General features: G+C 39.5%; 5 protein-coding genes across 6 annotated transcripts; 2 read left to right on the forward strand and 3 right to left on the reverse strand.

The window, feature by feature from the left end:
- The first annotated feature begins 1,009 nt into the window (after positions 1 to 1,009).
- LOC130997641 (uncharacterized) lies at positions 1,010 to 3,763 on the forward strand. Its single transcript, XM_057923034.1, has 6 exons — positions 1,010 to 1,644; positions 1,905 to 2,099; positions 2,208 to 2,447; positions 2,602 to 2,819; positions 2,963 to 3,217; positions 3,315 to 3,763. The coding sequence occupies exons 1-6, from the start codon at positions 1,266 to 1,268 to the stop codon at positions 3,552 to 3,554; spliced, it is 1,527 nt and encodes a 508-aa protein (XP_057779017.1). The 5' UTR covers positions 1,010 to 1,265; the 3' UTR covers positions 3,555 to 3,763.
- A 196-nt stretch (positions 3,764 to 3,959) lies between these two features.
- On the reverse strand, positions 3,960 to 5,655 carry LOC130997684 (beta-1,4-xylosyltransferase IRX9). The gene is made up of 3 exons (XM_057923096.1): positions 4,698 to 5,655; positions 4,263 to 4,494; positions 3,960 to 4,159 (listed from the first exon to the last, which is right to left on the reverse strand). Exons 1-3 carry the CDS (start codon positions 5,333 to 5,335, stop codon positions 4,052 to 4,054), a joined length of 978 nt encoding a protein of 325 aa, XP_057779079.1. The 5' UTR covers positions 5,336 to 5,655; the 3' UTR covers positions 3,960 to 4,051.
- Positions 5,656 to 6,005: 350 nt separating this feature from the next.
- On the reverse strand, positions 6,006 to 7,873 carry LOC130997642 (protein OSB2, chloroplastic-like). Its single transcript, XM_057923035.1, has one exon. It carries the CDS (start codon positions 7,635 to 7,637, stop codon positions 6,318 to 6,320), a length of 1,320 nt encoding a protein of 439 aa, XP_057779018.1. The 5' UTR covers positions 7,638 to 7,873; the 3' UTR covers positions 6,006 to 6,317.
- Positions 7,874 to 8,002: 129 nt separating this feature from the next.
- LOC130997638 (DEAD-box ATP-dependent RNA helicase 57) lies at positions 8,003 to 13,534 on the reverse strand. The gene is made up of 12 exons (XM_057923031.1): positions 13,187 to 13,534; positions 12,882 to 13,002; positions 12,464 to 12,585; positions 12,189 to 12,280; positions 11,931 to 12,027; positions 11,648 to 11,728; positions 11,344 to 11,576; positions 10,559 to 10,753; positions 10,277 to 10,367; positions 9,354 to 9,476; positions 8,758 to 8,908; positions 8,003 to 8,428 (listed from the first exon to the last, which is right to left on the reverse strand). Exons 1-12 carry the CDS (start codon positions 13,265 to 13,267, stop codon positions 8,229 to 8,231), a joined length of 1,587 nt encoding a protein of 528 aa, XP_057779014.1. The 5' UTR covers positions 13,268 to 13,534; the 3' UTR covers positions 8,003 to 8,228.
- Positions 13,535 to 16,140: 2,606 nt separating this feature from the next.
- On the forward strand, positions 16,141 to 19,916 carry LOC130997667 (lipid phosphate phosphatase gamma). Of its 2 annotated transcripts, none has more exons than XM_057923077.1 (2): positions 16,141 to 17,111; positions 19,580 to 19,916. In XM_057923077.1, exon 1 carries the CDS (start codon positions 16,402 to 16,404, stop codon positions 17,065 to 17,067), a length of 666 nt encoding a protein of 221 aa, XP_057779060.1. In that variant the 5' UTR covers positions 16,141 to 16,401; the 3' UTR covers positions 17,068 to 17,111; positions 19,580 to 19,916. The 2 variants fall into 2 exon arrangements, with proteins under 2 accessions (XP_057779060.1, XP_057779059.1); XM_057923076.1 differs by having other exon boundaries at positions 16,191 to 17,081.
- The last annotated feature ends 1,145 nt before the right edge of the window (positions 19,917 to 21,061 follow it).

Below are 21,061 nucleotides of genomic sequence, written 5' to 3' on the forward strand. Positions count from 1 at the left end.
CCTAAGCCCATTAAAATTTTATTTGAATACAAAAATGAATTATACAAATTGCTTAAAAGAATTTGATCCGAGAGCTACCGTCCCCAAAATTCCCGTGCAAATATTTTCAACCTCCATACTTGACAAATTCATGCTCTTTTAATACTCTCTTCGTCCCTAAAAATTGAAACTCAAATGAGATGATACATATTTTAAGAAAAAGTATAGTAGTTGTGTATGAGTGGAGATTGAGTTACACACCTTTTTGTAATTAGTGAGAGAAAAGTTTGTAAGATCATTTACAAATAAGGAAATGTCATAAATTTCAAGAACATACCGATATAATAATAAGGTCACAATTTTCAGGGGCGAAGGGAGTAATAAATATTGAATTCACCCCGCTAGGAAGTATGCAACTACAAGTGGTGTGGTCCATTCTATTACTTTTTCTCATAAAGTAAATAAAAGCTACGCAGTGAAGAAGAAGCCATTAATATTTGTTTTTTGACTAGAAGAAGAAGACACTTATTTTTTGCCTTTTTTACTAAAATACTTGGAATTCTAGCATAGTAAAATAATTTAGCGACAGTACCAGTTTTATTACTTTCTCTGCACTTTTGCAATAAAAAGCCCAGATTTGATTCTTCGCTGCTGCAGGATTGGTCGGTCGGTTTGCGAGTTTGGATTCCGTTACTATTTTTTTCCTCCTTTTGCCCTTTACGAGCTTAAACTATTGTAAAGACCCAAAATTAAAGTTGACGTTACAAAAGTAGAGCTAACAGTGCAACGCCCCGGACCACCATAATAATTTATGCAATTTTATTCTCGAATAAATTTTTAGTATTTGAAAGTTAAGTAATATGGTTATAGATTTGACAATTAACTCAAATTTAAAGACATTTCTTATTTTTGTACACTTGAGATAAAAACATACTCCGAATTAATAAATTTGTAAATTTACCGCGATTTATTTTAGCGGGGGATCTATCTCACAAAACTCACAATTTGTTTCCTAAAAAGAAAATGAAGCGAACAAACCAGACCAAACGGTTCGGACTTGAGAAAAAGCAACATATGAATTTACACTTTGATCGTACCTATATATATATATATATATCGTCGTTATATTCTGAACTTCTGCTGTGATTCTCTCTTTATTACAGCTTTTGCTTTTGTTGTTGCATCTTCCCACAGTTCTCTCTCTCTTGGGTCACCGCTTCTCCTGCCCCAGAGTTGAACTACTCTGTTGCGCTTTGCTGGTGACGTGTATGTACTTGTAGTTATTCATGGAGGAATCCAACTCATGGAGAGATGAGCTGGCGAGCTTGGTCGAGGACACGGGGATAATATTCCCCGGTGAATCGATGACGGTCTCGCCGAAGCCGCCGCCGCCGCCGGAGGAAGAAGACGCGGAGAGTTTGAAGGATCAGATCAAGGGCTTCGCGGCGGCGTGGGGCGAGCTGGCGGTGGAACTAGGGAGAGGGTTTCGGGATGTCGTGCAGCAGACGATATTGACCGACGACTCTTACATTGTGAAGAAAACCAAGCTCCCGTTGGCCGAGGTCTCGGAGAAATTGAGGTTTCTCAACGACTTCTTGCCCGAGGATCGCGATCCCCTCCACGTCTGGCTCGTCATTTTCTTCGTTTCTATGCTAGCTCTAGCTGGTAATATTCTTTTAGTTTCTCGTTTTTCCTTTCCTGCTGATTTATTTTTTTATGCATATTGTTGGTTTATTTTTTATTTTTCCTCTTCTTTTGGAATTCGAAGAAATAGCTAAAGAGAAAAATTATCAGTTTATTTCAATGAAAATTTGACTCAACTTAGGTAATCAAGTGTGATCCTGCTTGTTAGGACATTCATTTGACTGCGTACGAGAATCTTTTGTCTGAAGCATTTTCTATTTGGTGTATTTAATGTTGTGCAGTTTTGAGTGTAACTAGCAAACACGAAAGTGGTATTTCATCGGTGAAGAAGGTTTGTCTGCATCCTCCCAGTGCTGAGCGTATACTGCTTCCAGATAATAGATACTTAGCCTATCATGAATTCGGAGTTACAGCTGATAAAGCCCGACATTCCCTTATCGTTCCTCATGGTTTCCTCTCTTCACGTTTTAGTACAGGTATTAGACTGTTGTGCATTATTGGAATAACAAAAAATGCCTTAGAGATTCAATACAGTTTGGTTTTCGTATGTTGTACTATATTCATCCAATATGATCAAACACCAGGTACGTTGGGAATCAAAGTGTCGCTGCTGGAAGAGTTTGGTGTTCGTCTCATCAGTTATGATCTTCCGGGTTTTGGGGAGAGCGATCCGCATCCTGATAGGAATCTTAACTCATCAGCTCTGGATTTGTCACACTTGGCAGAATCTTTAGGAGTGAAGGGCAAATTCTGGGTTCTGGGATATTCTAGTGGTTCCTTACATGCTTGGGCTGCTCTAAAGTATATTCCAAACAAAGTTGCTGGTAATAAAACGCTCCCCTTCCAAAACGAAAGAATCACTATAACTTGATGTGTCGTGAGCTAATATAGTTGCAATGTGAATTCTTGCAAGTTGTGACAAACATCGCCTAATAGAGATTTCTTGCATTGATGATTTTGGGATGCTCTTGTTTGCAGGTGCAGCCATGCTTGCCCCATTGGTCAATCCATACGATTCGAGCATGACTGAAGAAGAGATGTCTAGGACTTGGGAGAATTGGACCAGACGGAGAAGAATGTTGTTCTATTTGGCTCGAAGATTTCCAAAGTTCCTTGGTTACTTCTATCATCGTACTTTTCTCTCTGGAAAGCATGGCCAACTCCAAAAATGGTTGTCTTTATCATTGGGAAAGAAGGTAGTCTCATCTCTTCCTCGCAATATTCCCCTTGATAAAGCTTATATGTATGAATTCTTGAAAATCAGTTAGGCGCATTCTGCAATTCTCATATTAGAGCCTTGAGTATGCAGGTCTGTGCTAATGACATTTTCTCGATTTAGGACAAAGATCTTATTGAAACACCAGCTTTTGAAGAAATCTGGCACAGGGATGTCGAGGAGTCAGTTCGCCAGGGTAACCTAAAGCCATTTGTCGAAGAAGCTATGCTCCAAGTGTCGGATTGGGGTTTCAGCCTCATGGATCTCCAAGTGCAGAGGAAATGTCCAAGAAAAGGCATCTTCCCATGGCTGCAATTCATGTATGGTACACCAGAATGTCAATTGGTTGGATATCTCGGCCCCGTGCACATATGGCAGGTCTAGAACTTGAACTCCTCTGCTATATTCTAGCTTTATAGTTTTTATGAAACATTACATCTCCTTAATGTTTGTCACTGCTGATGTTATTGAACAGGGAATGGATGACATGGTGGTTCCTCCATCAATGACTGATTTCGTTGCTCGTATTCTACCAAGTGCGATTGTGCATAGACTTGAGGAAGAGGGACACTTGTCGTACTTCTCCTTGTGCGATGAATGCCATAGAAACATATTCTCGACCATTTTTGGAAGCCCGCAGGGTACTGTAGATAATACTCTTACACAAGACAACGTAGAAGAGGGCTCGGCGCAGCCGGAGCCTGCAACTATATGATATGGATGTTTCTTTTTTCCAGAATGACTGTAGATAACAGGGATGCTTCTTTTTCTCAACGGAGCAGCGAATTCCAGAGTGCTGAGATAACCTTACATAGTGCTGACAATAGATTTATCAAACACGAAAATGTGACACCTCACTTACCTACCTGTGAGTACAACGTTATTTTTCTACTTATACCCCAATGAACATATCATTCTGCTTTATTCCAGCAACAGTTACTTGAATGCTATAATTTGCATGAATTTTGGGTTGGTTTGTTTGAATAAGCATATAGTGTACACAGATGCCAGAAGTTGAACTGTGAAACTATTAAAGGAGCATATTTTCAAATATAACGTACGTTCATTAAAAAATCTTGGAAATAAGATGAAACTACTACTGTTCAACTCCCAAATCTAGGGATAAAAATAGAAAGAATTGGAAACTGTAAGAGTTTAAAGAAGGCTCATTTTTGTTCTAGTTATATCTACATAGGGTGTGGAATGATCTTATTACATCTTTAAATCCCACAGCAGAACTTTGGAGCAACCCTCTGTCGGAATCCCCTTCAACTTGGCTTCCTCTTCAAGAACCTCTTTTCTTACAAATCCTATTGAATTCTGCAGTGCAATAGAAATGCATGTTAGTACAAAAAATAAGTTTTCTCTAAACTCCATAGCTAAGCTATTTCATCGAGTATAACATCTACGATTATAGACATGCCTGAGAGGAGTCTTGAACGGATGAAGTGCGGCCCCATCTCTCCGGATCCCATAGAATCGAGCTATTGAAGGCGAAACTCGAGATGTGAAGAGGGAGTGGTGTTGCATCTGTCACATTGTTCATCTTCTTCAAATGCCACCCCACAACTTCTGAGGAATCGCAAACTGGCCCTTCAATCACCACCTTCTTCCTGTTAGCACTAAGCTTAGCTATCGGCCATGCCCCAAATCCCCTAAAAAAGCACAATCAATTAACCCCAACAAAGTCGAGGAATCTTGGTCATCCAAGTTGATGGAATCTCCTAAGCTAGTAGTTATAAACAAGAGTTCAACCTACATATTATCTAACCGCAGTTGGTCTTCGGTTTGTTGAATATATTATAGTCATTATCTACAATAATTAAATACATTTGTTAACCTTGAAGAATTTACTTACTCAACTGCTCTTATCTCTTCAAAGAAAGCGAGGTCATACACATTCGAAAGCCCCGCGAAATGGACAATTCCGGTGAGCCTGTGATGCTCAATGTGATTCAGAGCAACGTTTCTTTGAAAATCCATCTCGGAGGTCGTGTCGGTGAAGTTCTCCTTGAACACAACATGCCTGTACATGATCCCACTTCGCCTTAGTGTCTCAGAGACCTCCGAGTCCTCGGGCTGCTGCTCCACCACGATCCACAACAATGGCTGCGCCACCAGCTTCAGCGTGCTGGCCAGCCTCCTAAGCAACGGCCCACGGAGCTTGTTTCTCGTGCTCATTGGTGTGATGACGATCACTAGCCTCCTTATGTCTAATTCCTCGGTTTCTTCCTTCTCTTGCTGAGGGTTGTTATTCTGCTCTTCCTCAGCTGGTTCTGCTGCTTCGACCAGCAAGCTTATGTTGAAATTCCGCGTTTTCTCTTGATGAAACGCCTCAACCGGCTGTGGCGACATTGTGGCATTACCGGATGAAATTGAGGTTTTTCTGTTTGGGGCGAAGCCGGTGAAGAACCCCATCATGAAACAGAGCAAGAAATGGACCGCGGCTTTCTTCCATAAGTGCACCTTCTTCTTTGATCTATCCAAAGATCCCATGACTGCCCCCAAAATAGGGTTAGATTGTGATAGAAACAGCTCCTCTGAGCTGAGTCTCGCAGTTCTAGGAGATGTGCTTCAGTGAGTACTTGCTTCAAGGAGGATCTTGGGGAAGAAGATGTATTCTGGGAGAGGATTCATGGATGAAAATCCAAGAATGGAAACGATATAGGTTCTTAGAAATGAGAGGGATTGAGCTAACTATTAATAATTCATGGTGAAGGTGTAGTGAACAGAAACCACATAATTGGTGAGGCCTTGCTTGCCAGAGTCATGCCTTGAAATGTAAGAAATACAGGAAATAAATATTGCTTTTTTTGCACCAGATAGTTGTTGAGATGTATGTTTTCTACCTAAAGTTTTGACAAGAAAAATTAAGAGGAATACACACACGTGCATACACGAATCAGAATTAATTCAATAAAAGGAAGAAACTGACTTGCTGCATCTCTAATTTTATATCAACAAAGAAGAATACTCTCCTTAAGAGAGGATTTCTTGTTCTACACATATACTCATCACCCACAAACAAGTGATTCAAACTTTGTATGGTGAAATGTAATATGATGATTTTTCAAACGCAAACCTAACACCACAACCGCTGCTGCTCTGAATATATTATAGCAAGGTTGCAAGAAAAAGCAATGCAGTAAACATAAATTACTCACACTTTTCACACTGAAATATAACTTGATAAAGTTGCTAGCATCAAAATTGCAGTAAACAGAGAAACTGCACAAAATTCTGCTTACAAGTTACACCTACAATACCAACATCTTTACAAACAGATTAGGACCACAAAATGGAAGGGCTTGAAAGTTTATTGATTTAATGCACCTCTCAGTCCAGTCTTTCCAACTATTGCCACAAAATCTTGTACTATTTTTTTCTAGGACCAAAAAATATCCAAAGACAGCACCAGATCAACTATCCGTCAAAGGAGTCATTCCTAACTCTTCAAAAATTTCAGCATGTTTCTTCCTCAGGCAGTATTTTGGCCACCTCTCACGGGTGGTAGCTTAGACAGTACCCATTCCGGTGAACTGTTAAGCCACAACACTTCACCCGTTTCTTTGTGACGAAAGTCGGGTGCTTTTGAGTTTTTCTTTCCTGCCCTGTTGTCCCACCATTTGCCAGGATTTTCCACCAAATTCTTCCAAGAATTCTCAAGATCTGGATTCTGTTTCCTGTCACTATGCCCTTCACCTCCATAAACCTTCTTCTCTGCTTTCATCTCCTTAACATCAAACTCCATCTTTCCAAGCGACGGAAGAATCCATTTTGGAGCACTGCTGATCCAAAGGGACTCCCCCGTCTCCTTCTTCTTAAAATCGGGGAATTTCTCTTTAACCAATCCTTTAGCTTTGTGGCTGCGATAATCCCACCACTGCAGGGGCTGCTTCAAAAGATCACCCCATAAATCCAAGATTTGGTTCGCATCTTTCTTCGTACTAGCACCCTCCCAACCTTTGCTACTAAAATCAACATTGCCATTATCCACAGCAACCACTTGTTGTGGCACTGTCTCAGCTTCATACAATGGGACAGCAGGTCTCTCAATAGAAGAGCTCCTTTCCTTTGCACCATCAAATTCAACTTGAGAAATCTGATTATAATCAACATGATCAACATTCTTACTCTTAACCCTACCGAGTCCATTAATGTCCACAGCCGGAGAAGAAATCCCTAATTTACTATCCAAATCACTCTTCTCAAATTCCTCAACAAAGTTGACACTCTCAGCCACAACATGAAACTTTCCGAGACTCTCACTCAGCGCACATCTCAACGGATCCCCACTCAACTGCCCCGACACGAAAACGCAATCATTCTCCTTCACATGACAAGCCGCAACATGAGCCAAATCCCCCTCAAACACAACAGGAATCGACAGAGAACCCCTCCCGTCCCCACGCCGCAGAGAAATCACGGTGACGGTAAAATGTTTCCCGTCAGAATCAGTCACAAACTTAACAGGAATATCAACATTACCGATGAAATTGACATTGTTGGCAACTTCTGCCTGGTACGATATCGGCTGCGGCTTAGGCCAGAGAGCAGGCGGCGCCTCCGCTTGTTTCTTGATAGTCTGCGCGAAACTAAACGATTTTTCAGAAGCTTTCTGCTGGGTTCTGGGCTTGGTCGCCTTTTGAGTCTTCTGGATTGTACTAGCAGCTTTGGTGGAGTAGAAATTGCAATGCTGAAGAGCAGCAACAGGGTGAAGGTGAAACAGGCGTCTAGTTGACGAGGGAGACGAGAAAACAAGGCGGGCTGATTGTTTTGCTCCGGTTAGTAGATTCATCGCAAGTTTGAGGATTGGTTCAGAGATCTATGCGTGTGATTTAGGGTTTGGAGAGGGATTTTGGGGTTTTTTGTATAGGAATAGGATAACGGGAGTGATGAGAGTGCATTGAGTTGTTCGATGCGAATGTAGCAGTCGTTTCGTTTGTCTAAAACAAATATTAGGTACACTTCTCAGTGGAAGTGAGTAATAGATTTGCATAATTTTCTATAGGTTATTAAAGTCGATAATTTCAAATGAACTTTTGTTTTGTTTATGAAGTTACAGATATGGTTATTAGTTTTAGATAGAGTTGGCTATATTTAGTCAATGTTTAATTCTTATTTTGAACCTCTATACAATTGTACCACTTGCCATTTACACAATTTTATAATTGTAAACAATAGTAGTATAAATAATGGAAATTAGGTAAAAATCATCTGTTTCCATTTTCAATCCAATATTACAGATAACTGAAAACGCAGAGGGGAGAAGAAATCAAAGAAAGTTAGGAAGGTATCTCAAATTAGGCACACAAAGAAAAGTATGTTATGCGATTCGCATGAAAATTACAAACAAAACAAGGAGGCCGTATCTTAGTATCTATTGGTATTAATCTTGATGTTTGGTAGAAATGGCTTCCCTTTGAGGCCTGTACTTCCTCCATTTTTTCTTGGCTAAGGACATGATCCAAGCAGGCACCTCGCAACCCGAAGATGCCATTACATTCGCTATGTTCCGTAGATAAGGCACGTCGGCTTCAGTATACAACGTTATTGCCTCTCCGCTCCTCCCAGCCCTGCCAGAACGGCCTTTCAAACACAAGTAGTCTTAGTACAACAACACAGCATTGAAATGATAATTGAAATCAGATGACAACCCAAGTTGGATGTCAATATTATAATAAATATAACAAAATAATGTCAATCTATGTGTTTTGAGCAAGGATAAGCAAACTCATGTTTATGTCTAATAATTAATCTAAAACTTGGGATAAAATAAACATTGCATTGTACAGAAAAGTTACTATGTTGCTGAAACATTTAACCAGACATTTAACTAGTGAAACACAAATTACACAACCAGAGATAGGAGTGGAAATTGCTGGACTCAGATTACCGCACAACAAAAGGTAACTTACCAATCCTATGAACATATGCAGCCATAGAATCTGGAAAATCATAGTTGATTACACAATTGACGCCTTTAAAGTCCATGCCGCGAGCAATAACATCAGTGGCAACCAATACCCATGTTTTCCCCGATCGAAAATTATTAACAGCATTTTCTCTCTGCATTGGTGGACATGGGTCAGTGAATTCTACATTGTTAAAAACTGGGAAACACAAACGAAGTTACAAGAAAAAGTTTCTGGCAGAACCCGAACTTGAATAAAGTGTAATAGGATTATAGGAGTGAACAATATATGCTCAAAACATAAATTACAGATATACCACCAGGCTTATAATTAACAGATACCCATTCATTGTGCGAGTAGACTGCAGTATGCCTTTCCCCGAGGAAAAGGCATTAGGACCTTTTCCATATTACAGTTAGAAAAGTAACAGTATGTGGTTAAGCATATATATTTGGTGCATCTATGGAGAAGAAAATAAAAGGCTAGCCTGGGTCATTTAAAACCAAGTACTCCTATGCGGAACATACTAGTAAGTAACTATAATATCACATGTAATTTTGATCATTGTATTTATGCCATTAAGCAAAAAAAAAAGTTACCTGTACTTCTGAAAGATCAGCATGTATGACATCAGCTCTAATATCATCATATCTCAGTTCATTATAGAGTTCTTTAGCTCGCTCCTTGTTTTGTACAAAAATTAGCACCGGGGGATTCAAACTCTGCCATAGACATCAGAATACGCATTAAGTCAAGCCAAGTGACAAAAGTGGTTTGAAAAAATATTGAACTAATGGAAATGGGAAAATTTTGTATCAGATACCACAATATAATCCCCCTCAATTCACACAACATAATAAATATGGATATGCCTTCAGCTTGGGGTGGGGTCATTTAGAGCAGGCTGGCCTTACAATCCCAACATGACAATCTCAGATGCAGGTTTAGCTTCATTTTGTTTCAAGGTTAGGGGAGGTCATGGCAAGGCCAATATTTCCTAAACTGCAGATCTAATCTAAGAGATTATAAGGAACAAGACATTTCAATCCCAGAACCGGAGAAAGCAAAGGTGGTATGTTTTGGGCAGTAGGCATGGCAATTTTAAGACTTGGCATGTGATGCTTCTTGGTGGTTCAGTTGTACATGTATCAGTTTGTCAGTGTAGCACATGACATGAGATAGAAAAACAATGGTCAATGGAGACTCAGACAGTCCAAGGATGGTGAAGTGGCAAGAGAGATGGAAAACTTAGCAACAGAACTTTGTTAATATCCTCAGCAGAAAGTATTTTTAGGAAAACGGGGAAACATCCAACGTAAGTGGTTATTTTGAAGCCAATAAATAGAACTAAGAAACCTCTAGAACACATTCAGGATTCTAGCAAAACTAAATAAAGCAATTTATTCTCAATTTCATCCTTGAAGGTCAAAGTCCATAACATATAAGAGGATACATCTCTGTCCATCAATAAAATGAAACTTAATGACAATAAGTACACAGCAGTTTCAAGCAAAAACCATACCTCTGCAAAGCTTTGACGAAGAGCAAGAAGCTTGCCTTCCTCACTTCCTACAAACACGAGCTTTTGCTTAATTGTTTCAGAAGCAGAATTTCTGTTGCACATATGAAGGAGTAGCATTTTAAAAACAGGAATAAACAAGACATTGCAACACTAAGTAACCGTAGCTGTTCATTCTATGGATATAAATGGTAGAAGTTACATGCACTATCCAGGAAATCAGCAAACAATGGATCAACAAAATCAAACTTATACAAGCAATCACAATTCAGTTATGTTTCTTACTTTCGGCCAATAATTATTCGGACTGCATCATGCATAATTGTGCGGGCAAGCTCTTCAACAGTATCAGGCAAAGTAGCACTGAATAGAGAGCGCACGATTGAAGGATTTGAGCATGCTTTGACCACTGCATCAACCTGCTTCACCAAACCTAATTCAAAAAGCTTGTCAGCTTCATCCAGGACAAGAAATTCGACCCTGCATATAAGAGAAGGTCCCATTACAACTGGAGCCAAAGCCAATTCACTAAGTCATTGGGGGAGCAGAATCAAGAGGATATCAGATAATTATTCAGAAAAAGTAGTTCTATATCCAGCACAACCAATGTGGTACATTTTCTATTCATCCACTAAATAAGATCAGATGCTTATTTTCAGCAAAACTGCTTGAATTATTTTCTTCTTTTTCCATAGGGAGAGGCTGTCTCCACATAAACCTTTCAACTTATAGTTCGGAAATTTTCACCTGCCCCTGGCTTAAGGTGAGAGCAATAATAGAGAAAGCAACTTGAATTAGTAACCCAACTCCAGTAGACGCAAATATGAAGTAACCAGAATTTTTTCTCCCATTTCACAGACAGCCAATTAGAAAAAAGCCAAACATGAAAGACCAGAATACAAACACAAAGTCATAAAGACTGCCAGTATCTTTTAACATTTACAAAGGCACAAAGCCAGATGCTTTTAGATGCAGAACAAAATTCCCGTAGAAGTTCAACTGGTAATATTCTAATCAAAGAGAAATGAAAAAAAAAAAAAAAAAAACCCACAATATGGATTAAGTATTACTTGCTCAAATCAAGCTTTCTTTTGCGAACTGCAAACTGCACCCTGAAAGGCGTGGATATGAGAATGTCACAAGGCTGCTTTGAAAAATCAGCACTTTTAGCGAGCTGCTTGGTCATAAGCTTGATGTAAAACTTCTTTCCTTTAACCAACTTCTTGCATTCTCGAGTTGTCTGAGCTGCTAATTCGCGTGTTGGGCAAAGGATCACTGCCCGAATGCCATCCTTTGAAGCACGCTGAAAGGAAGTATTGTTTAGCGAACTTCAGGGGAAAATGGGATTAAAAGTATGGTTTAACACCTACATACCTCAAGTTTCATAAGAATTGGGCAGACAAATGCAAAAGTTTTCCCAGAACCAGTAGGTGCACAAGCAAAGCACTCCCTTCCCTGGACAATTTTATAAAAGTAATAGCAATTACATATTTTTATACAAAAAGTATGGGGAAGAACAATTAGTAGGCTTCATCATAAAAATGGGCAACAGAATATCTGAAACTCACAAAGTTTCCAGTTCATTATATCCAATGTGATATAAGTTACTACTAAAAAAACTAACGTAAGAAGAAGCAGCTCAAATGAAAGATCATACAGATAACAAGACTGGAATAGCCTGCCTTTGGATTGGTGTTGGCTCTTTAAAACCCAGTTCTGCCAGATTGCGTAATAAGTATGATTTGCAGCTATGCCTGCATAGAGATTTACATGTTGAATTTTCATAAATATTTGAGAAAAAAAAATGAATAAAAGAATGGGATTCATTGAGTCCCTATTATCCAACAGGCACAATGAGAAAAAGGCATTAAAGAAAGTATCAGGTGAAATCAATAAAACTAGCAGCAATCATTACCTCAATTTCAACTCTGTGAAGCTCTGAAGGGGTGATGGGATATTACTCCCAGAAACATGAATGTTATGTTTCTTTCGGAAAAGAGCATCCCTCTAACAATACCAAGAAAGACATGAGGAAAAAATATCTCAAGTGCTTTTCTTCAAAATGACTATGCTAAAATGTAATCATATTCATTGAAGGCACGATATTTATATATCCATAATCCTTTTTACATTTAGAAGTATATAGAAACAAAATGGCAGCAAATAAATGAATGAGAATAGATATAGAACCTCCAATTGCCGATGATATTCCTTCTTCCCAAGCAGAAGTTTGTCTTCGTTGTTTTCATCCACTTGATCCACTGCTTTTTTTGATTTTGAACTTTTGAACACACTAAACCCTTCAACTGGATCTGAAAGCCAAGACAGTCAAAAGGCAAAAGTTAGCTCAATGAATCGAGTAAATACCTTGCACTCCTCTATAACTTGCACGTGAGAACTCAAACAACTGGTGAACCTTTCGCTACACCATCCATCTCACAACACCATAAACAAGTTGGCAATGTGACCAATAAATCTGTTTCTAATCAATATTACATGATTACATCTCGTGCCAGGACCCTGCTACGCCAACCTCTGAACTTTCTAGTTTCAATTACCAAATACTTCCATCAGAGCAAATTACTTAATCCAAAACAGGAACTAGTACCCGAAGCTGCTTTTCTCTTCCTCTTCTTATCAGCACGCACCGTCACCACTTCCTCGCTTACAGGATCCGCATTTTCGAGCAAAGCTGGTTCATCTGTGGCGCAATCAACCCCCTTCTGTTCCTGAATCACAGTCCCATAAACCCCCAGAAAAGGAAAGAAAAAGTTGTAAGAGCATTGTAAACCGAATGTTCAAGGAGCTACGGATACAGGAAAATCCACATTCCGCGGGTAAAATATCATGCTTAACAGATTCATGAGAGCGAAAGAAAAAAAAATATATATTCACGCAGTTTCTCAAATTAACCTGAAATCTGGCAAAATCACGAGCGAACTTTTTGCGATTGAAAGTGATACCGGAGAACAGAAAAGAGGTGTCCTTTTCCATGACAAATCAATCAAATTGGGCGGAGAATAGTTGAAGCCTCGAAAGAGAGTGAATTTTGAATCTTGAATATGCAGTTTTGAGCGCTCCTCTTAGGTTGCGAGGGAAAATGTTTCGTAGGGTTTTAGCATCAGATTGGCCGAGGAAATGGAGTTAGGGTTTTACACTTCCAATGAGGCAAGCCAACACGCTTGTGAAGAAAGATGAACGTTTTATGATTATTACTCTTCGAAATCTTATTTTGTGTGTGCTGTATTTCACATTCTACATGGAAATAAAAAATACTACCATCGTATACGCTCAACATTTATAGTATTTATTTTACAATTATATTTAGGGTTAATTGCCTGTAAATCCATAATGTTTACACGGAATTGATTTTTGCTCCTAATTTAAAAAATTCGCCTCTAAGTACATAACCTTTCATTTTTGTCTCGTTTTTGTCCGATGACCGATTTTTTCTTACGTCGACGTCGGAAATGTCACGGTGGCAACCGGAATTGATGCGGTGGCAACCGGAAATTGACACCTAAGCACATTTAGAACATGTGGAAAAAAAATTAAAAAAAAAATAATAAAAAAACATCCACATCATCATCTTCCCACTCTCAAACCCTAACTTCCCCTCCCCCACCTGCCGGTGCCGCCTGCCGCCACCACGCGCTGGCGCCGGCCGCCCCCTTCTCCTCCACAGACCCATCGGCCATCCCCCTCCCAGGAGCTCGTCAGCCCCTCCCGCATCCCCAGACCCGTCGGCCCTCCTCCTCCCCCAGATCCCGTCTGCCCATCCCTCATTCCCAGATCCCGGCACCCCCTCCCACACTCGCCACCGCTGCCCCTGTCGTGGCCCATCGCCGCTGCCCCTGCGACCCTCTAACACAATCACACACGCACACAATGACAGAGGTGAAAAATGGTAGCAAGAAGCTACTGAAATTGCTACAGCCGAATTCGAAGCTTAAAAAACCGTGTCAATTTCGTTGCAGCGCACACCCTACCGCCGCCACCATCGCCGCACCCTACAGCCAGCTGCATCTCTGCCCCTCTTCCCGCCCCTTACAGTGCTCACAGCGACAGTAGTGGCGAGAAGCCAACCACCGCCCCAATTCCGATCAATTCCATTCTCGCTCAATTACACACAAACCCACCACCGACTTCAACCTTATTATCTCCCTCTGAAACCTCCTTTCAATTCCAACAGATCCCTAATTCTCACTGCAGTGAAATAGATCTGGAGGAAGGCGACGAAGTTTCAGAGGAAGGGGAAGGGTCGACGCAGGTTCGAGGAGGGGGAAGCTGGTGGCGCCGAGGTGTAGATGGGGGAGGTGGCGGCGGCAGATGGTGGGGGAAGGAAGGAGAGGTGGCAGAGGCAGATGGTGAGGGAAGGAAGGAGAGGGGGCGGCGACAGATGGTGGGGAAAGGAGAGGGGGCGGCGGGCGCCGGATGGGGGAAGGAGAGAAGGAAGAAGACGATGGGGGGTTATTTCCACGTGTCAATTATCTTTCTTTTTTTTGTTTAATTTTATTCCAAATGTCAAATATATACTTAGGTGTCAATTCCGGCTGCCACATCGTCGATTTCGGCTGCCACCGTGTCATTTTCGGCATCGGCGTAAGAAAAAACTGGTCATCGGACAAAAACGAGACAAAAATGAAAGGTTATGTATTTAGAGGCGGATTTTTTAAATTAGGAGCAAAAACCAATTCCGTGTAAACGTTATAGATTTACATGCAATTAACCCTTATATTTATCATATTATTAAAGTCAAAATGATAATCGAAACCCTATTAGCTTGAGCTATAAACTTTTCAAGATAAATTTTAAATTTAACGATGTTCATTTAACGTTGAAATTCTACCTCGAATAAGAGCATTGGCAACGCCTACACAATAGCAGCTTACTCGTGTAAGTCTGCTATCGTGTAAACGATGCGGGCCGAACTTACACGAGGGCTACACGTTCTATCGTGTAGCCCTTTAAACGGTTGAAAATAGGCGCGTGTAAAACACGCGCCTTTAAAAAAATCGATTTTTGAATTTGAAAATTGCTTTGACTGCCTCGGTCTCCGTGCCAAATTTGACCGTTCGAATTCTTTTTTTTTTTTTTTTTTTAATTTTTTCTCTCTTTATATTCTATCTTCCACCTTCTTCTTCCTCACTTTCACTCCACAATTCTCCTCATTCATTCCACAATTCTCCCCTTTCAATCAACACTTCAAGCCTCTTCTTCTTTTTTCTTCCGATAATGGCGGAATCCGACCACGGTTCTTCGTCTGATTCATTCGACGGTGTAGCTCATGCGATCATGGAGGAGATAGAGTTGCAGAAACAACTACTTGCTCAAAGAGATGCCCAAAGAGATGCCCTTCTCCGAGATAGGCAGTTGCACGCCGCGCTCCAATATGATTTGATGGAGCATGTTTGGGCACGTTTCAGACCTCTAGGGCCGGAATAGTTATTTGTAGGATTTGTTTTTATTTTATTAAATTTTATGTAATTTTTAGGATTTCAAAATTAATGCAATTTAAATTTGAAGTAAATTGTGTAATTTAAATTTATGAAATTAAACTTAAATGAAAAATAAAAAAATCAAAACTAATGTTATCATGTAACTCCAATGCAGCATCTTTACACCATGTGGTCCCTCCCTCATAAAGTAAGCTATCATGTAACCCCAATGCGGATGCTCTAATCAAATAATCTTAATCAGGAAATGTCAAATTGATACAGAATTGAAAATCTGATTCAAGGAATTTTGTAATTCAAGCAATTTTTTTTTTAGTCCCAATTCCAATAATTAATTAAGTATATAAAACCAGTTAGAATTGGCTGCAATAAAAAAAATTGAGTTTTTTTTTTTTTTTTTTCTTTACTCGTATGAAAAAGTTATTGGTAATAAAAATATTTCAAATACAATAAAGATATTTATCCCAACGAGAATTTGAACATAAGATAAAAAAAAAGTAGTACTAAAACCGTAATGTATCCTAAAATAGTTGATTGCAAATTTACTACTACTATGTTCCTTCCCTCCTCATCAGATCACACAACTCATAATCGAATACGAGTTGTCTACAATCAAACATTCTTCTCTCTCTAGAATTGGGCAAAGATCTGCTCCTCTTTTTCCCAGTTTCCATGACGAATTCCCTCAAGGCCGTAACCCTAACTCACGTCCGGTACCAGAGGGGCGATCAGCTGGGCCATTTCCTGGCATGGATTTCCCTGGTCCCCGTCTTCATCAGCTTCGGCGGCTTCGTCTCCCACTTCATCTTCCGCCGCGAGCTCCAGGGCATGTTCTTCGCCATCGGCCTCCTCATCTCCCAAGTCGTCAACGAAGTCATCAAGACCTCCGTCCAGCAGGCCCGCCCCGAGACCTGCGCGCTGCTCGAGATGTGCGATTCGCACGGCTGGCCCTCCAGCCACTCCCAGTACATGTTCTTCTTCGCCGTCTATTTCACGCTCCTCACGCATTACAGAATTGGGGCTCTCTTCCGGAATCAGATGGCCATGGTGCTGCTCGTCGTCTGGCCCATGGCGGTGCTGACCATGTATTCCAGGGTTTATTTGGGGTACCACACGGTGGCGCAGGTCTTCGCCGGGGCGGCGTTGGGGATCGCCCTGGGTGGGGGCTGGTTCTGGGTCGTGAATAATTGGTTCAGGTGTCATTTTCCGGCCATGGAGGAGAGCGTGGTCGGCAGGTTGCTTTATTTGAAGGACACTTCGCACATTGCCAATGTGCTCAAGTTTGAATATGAGAACACGAGGGCGGCGAGGAAGGAGGCCTGTAAGCGGTCGGATTAATGGATTGGTAATTGGTATGTGAGCTTGTTCCTAAATTCCTTCAGGTTTGAGTTCAATTCGGATTTTCATCGACTAAAAGAAATTAGTTGCTTTTGGACACTCATCTCATTGCTAACGCAACATCATTGTGGAATTACAGTTTGGTATACATTAGTTGTAGTACCGGTTATTTGGTTGGTGTATTTTTTAGCAACAGTCGCATGAAAATTGGCAAAGAAGAATAGATCACAATTATAAATATGTATGTCAACCTAATGCGTGCATTAAACAAGCAAATGTGAGCGTAAGTTGTCTGCAAAATGTAGCTAAGTTTGTTTAGCATTAATCACTTTGTTATGGATGGTTTAGATTGGACCATTCCTTATGTAATGTGCAGGCGTTTCAGTGTCTAGGTCTTCATGTTCTGTTTAATGTCAGCATTTGGACGGACCAGTATCAATGAAGTTCAAGATCCAGTGTTTTTCCTAATCGGTATATAAATGGGTATTTCCTTGGAATTTGCGTGGATCGTTTCATAAATGGTGCTTGCCATTTTAGGACTTCATGTTGCGCTCTTAGAATAGAAAATGTTGAGAAGGCTAAAGAGGGACATTCCAGTTTCACTCAAGTTAATTTTCCATATTTTATGCGATAAACTCTCTTGCTTTTGGGAAGGCCTTAATATCTTAAGAGTAACCTAATCGACATTGTCTTCATTAGCTCCTAACTATGTCAGATAGGGTTGTTTGTATCTAGGGACTGCTTAGCCTCCTGAAATAACTTTGAACATGTTCGGGATCAATTTTGGATATTGGAACAGGAGTCCATTTCTCAAATACTCCTTGTTAAGTATGGACATGTGAAGATCGGGTTTACAATTGCTATCTGATGTTTAGTGGAGGTGCACTTTAATCCCTTTGTGAGAAGTATGAACTGTAAGAACAAAAATTCGAAAACCCAAAGTTTGTACTTTGCAAAATGAATTTTTTGTGAAGTCAGTTAGTCTAAAAGTTCCTTTAATGTTGACCACCAAACATATAACATTTTCACTAGTGGACTTTCATGTGTAGAAGTCCAATTGAAATGGTTTCTAGATAAAGCACAAAATCACAAATTGGAATCCTCGTATTTTCTAGTGTAAAGCATTTCTTATATGGGATAGGAAGCTTTCGATTTTGGTGCCAATGCGCTTTTTGTTTAAGTTCTGCGGTTTAGCAGCTACCATGAGGAATGCCTCACTTCCTGACACCCATTCTAGACATTTAGTTATTTAGTTTATCTTTGACACTTGGGGCATGTTGAGAATAATTAACATATTTCTCAACTTAGATATCCTATCACATTCAACCGTTTAGTTGGATGCTGAGAGAATTCCTCTCCTTGCAAGCTCAACCAACTTGTATTTTACTTTTGAAAAGTGTGGTCATGAAGAGCGACTAGTCCTATCTTCAAATGTGAATGTCAGTAGAATAACTCCTTATCTTGAATTAACTTCCTTCCAAGTCCATCCACATGGCAAGATGGTAACAAATCAAATAAAAAGAAATCTATGCAAGGACAGATTGTATTGGAGGAAGCTACATGATAAAAACACATTTTTTTACAATCTAGTGACTGAGTGTTAGACATATAAGTTAGGGAGCCCTTACTTAACCCAAAACCATGGTCAAGGGTAAAGGGTTGACTCCCTCTTCCCTCTTATATACCATTCCACACTTTCATGTGGAACCGATGTGGGATATCGTAACAATCCATCCCCCATTAAGACTGGACGTCCACGGACGGCTCTCACCCTGGGGAGCCTTCGATCAACCCAGGCTGGTCGCTTTCGAGCCCCTGGAGTCGTGCGGCACTCTCCCCAGGTAGCCCTCTCCTGTAAACTTCCAGATCACCAAATTGTTAGACATATAAGTTAGGGAGCCCTAACTTAACCCAAAACCATGGTCAAGGGTAAAGGGTTGACCCCCTCTTATATACCATTCCAGACTTTCATGTGGAACCAATGTGGGGTATCGTAACACTGAGATACACATGCAAAGTCATAGATGACTAACTATATAGGATGCTGGTTTTTTGTTTGAATCAGTAACTTCATGAACTCACTTTTCTAAATAAAGAATTTTTAACTTGATAATATGCAGAACATGGCTCTGTAAGTTGGGATGAAGGACCATATGTGGCTCTAATATGTAATGGAGCAATTGCCCTTCAAATACTTGTTTTTCTATTGGCTTGCCTGAACCTTCTTGGATGTGTATAAGTCCATAAGAGGTCTTTATAATGAGACAGAGGCCCTTTATGGATGTGTGTAGCCCCTCTTTATTGTTCTTGCTCTTATTCATTTATTCCTAAATCGCAAGATGACATGTTTTAGCTGATCTCCTTAGCTCACTCAGTGCATATTGAAATAATCTTGATACACGAGTGCTTGCAAGCACAGTGAGTTGGAAAACATAATGCATCCTTGCAAAATAATTTATCTGTAACAACTTTGTAGCAAATTGATTCTATTCAAGTATTTCTTTGTATGCAGGATTTGTTGGTGCTACATAAGACGTAACAGTATAGGAACTCAGAAGTGTTTAATTTGGTTCATTCAAGAAAGCTACAAGTAGCAGCAAGGGAAATAGACAATTTCATTATCAGTAGATGACGGGGCCAGTTGTTTACGGTGTGGAATGAGATCCTGGTGTGCTAACAGATAAATCACTAGTCTGTTTTCTTGAATAATCTTTGTCGCCCCTTTTATACACATATTTGATGTTAACATTATTTATAGCCTTATAGGTCAAAGGAGCTGCATTTGCAGTTACTGCATAGATTGAAAACTGTTGCAATAAATGAAGAAATTATAGATTATTGCAGTGCAATTTGTTGCGTTTGTAAGGATTTGTTAATGTGTGATACTGGTTTCTTCTGTTAAGAGAGGAAACTACAGTCTTAAGTCCCTTTTTAAATAACTAGTGCCGCACCCGTGCTATGCACGGGTTATGAATTAGAAATTTTTTGTTAGATAAAATACTTAATATATTTTTGGGTTAATTACGTAAAAAATCATGAACTTTGGGTCGATTTTGAAGTTTGCCATGAACTTTTTTTTTATCAAATTTTTTCTGAACTTAACCAACTGATCAATTTTGCATGGTTTTCAAAAATTCCCAAATTGAGTGCGGACATGGCACTTTTCAGTGACCTGAAATATGACATGGCGCTGCCGGACGGGAACCAAAACGACGTCGTTTGGTTGGGCGTAAAACGACGTCGTTTTACCTCAAATTCTAGCCCCCGTCTTCTCCTCTATGCTACTCAACCAACATTGTATAAAATTACACAAGTTATAAGCTCTAAAAAAATTAACTTCCTCTATAGTACTTTTTTTTTTCTTATTAAAAAAGAAATTTAACTTCCATTAATTTTTTTATATTTTCATTGCATTTCATTCTCACTTCACACAGATAACTTTCTGTTTAATATTTCAGCTGCATTCTAAATGCTAAATTCAAAACTCGAGCCCATATATATATTATATTTATGTCACATTAATATTTGTACGAAGCTAAAATATCTAAAGTACGCATTATTTTGCTATAGGTTTCAGAAATAAAACATACATTTTAAAAACAAAATTAATTGCTTAATACAAAGTGTAGAAAACTTAGCAACTTAATTTATCTATATCTATTTATATCTACGAAAAAAAATACACAGCAAAAAAGATATGGAATCCCTCTTTTTTCATCTCTCTTTCATTTTTTACAGCTGTTTCACAACTTTGATTTAAATCACATTTACTCTTTTATGTGAATGATTGTTTTAATATATTTTCTAAAAAATACAAATATGTCTGCATTGAAAAACAAATGTTTTAAATTAATTTAATTCTCACATTTTAGATGCACATAAATAATAAATAAGGCAATATAATGAATATGCAACAGATATCATTCTCATTGCATATTAGAAAATAAAAAAGCAGGAAGACCAAACGAACCCATTTTTTTCATTACGCATCCAC

Source organism: Salvia miltiorrhiza, chromosome 8, assembly GCF_028751815.1.
Source record: "Salvia miltiorrhiza cultivar Shanhuang (shh) chromosome 8, IMPLAD_Smil_shh, whole genome shotgun sequence".
NCBI classification, from domain to species: domain Eukaryota; kingdom Viridiplantae; phylum Streptophyta; class Magnoliopsida; order Lamiales; family Lamiaceae; genus Salvia; species Salvia miltiorrhiza.

Excerpts from the sequence above, each read along its gene's own strand:
- LOC130997641 (XM_057923034.1), top strand. The coding sequence starts at position 1,266 with ATGGAGGAATCCAACTCATGGAGAGATGAGCTGGCGAGCTTGGTCGAG. Across the intron at positions 2,100-2,207 it reads CTCTTCACGTTTTAGTACAG|GTACGTTGGGAATCAAAGTG; the intron begins GTATTAGACTGT and ends ATCAAACACCAG. Across the intron at positions 2,448-2,601 it reads TATTCCAAACAAAGTTGCTG|GTGCAGCCATGCTTGCCCCA; the intron begins GTAATAAAACGC and ends TCTTGTTTGCAG.
- LOC130997684 (XM_057923096.1), bottom strand. The coding sequence starts at position 5,335 with ATGGGATCTTTGGATAGATCAAAGAAGAAGGTGCACTTATGGAAGAAA. Across the intron at positions 4,495-4,697 it reads GAAGAGATAAGAGCAGTTGA|GGGATTTGGGGCATGGCCGA; the intron begins GTAAGTAAATTC and ends GTGCTTTTTTAG. Across the intron at positions 4,160-4,262 it reads CCGTTCAAGACTCCTCTCAG|AATTCAATAGGATTTGTAAG; the intron begins GCATGTCTATAA and ends ATTGCACTGCAG.
- LOC130997642 (XM_057923035.1), bottom strand. The coding sequence starts at position 7,637 with ATGAATCTACTAACCGGAGCAAAACAATCAGCCCGCCTTGTTTTCTCG.
- LOC130997638 (XM_057923031.1), bottom strand. The coding sequence starts at position 13,267 with ATGGAAAAGGACACCTCTTTTCTGTTCTCCGGTATCACTTTCAATCGC. Across the intron at positions 12,586-12,881 it reads GAAGAGAAAAGCAGCTTCGG|ATCCAGTTGAAGGGTTTAGT; the intron begins GTACTAGTTCCT and ends CTTGGCTTTCAG. Across the intron at positions 8,909-9,353 it reads CTGATCTTTCAGAAGTACAG|AGAGAAAATGCTGTTAATAA; the intron begins GTAACTTTTTTT and ends CCACCAATGCAG.
- LOC130997667 (XM_057923077.1), top strand. The coding sequence starts at position 16,402 with ATGACGAATTCCCTCAAGGCCGTAACCCTAACTCACGTCCGGTACCAG.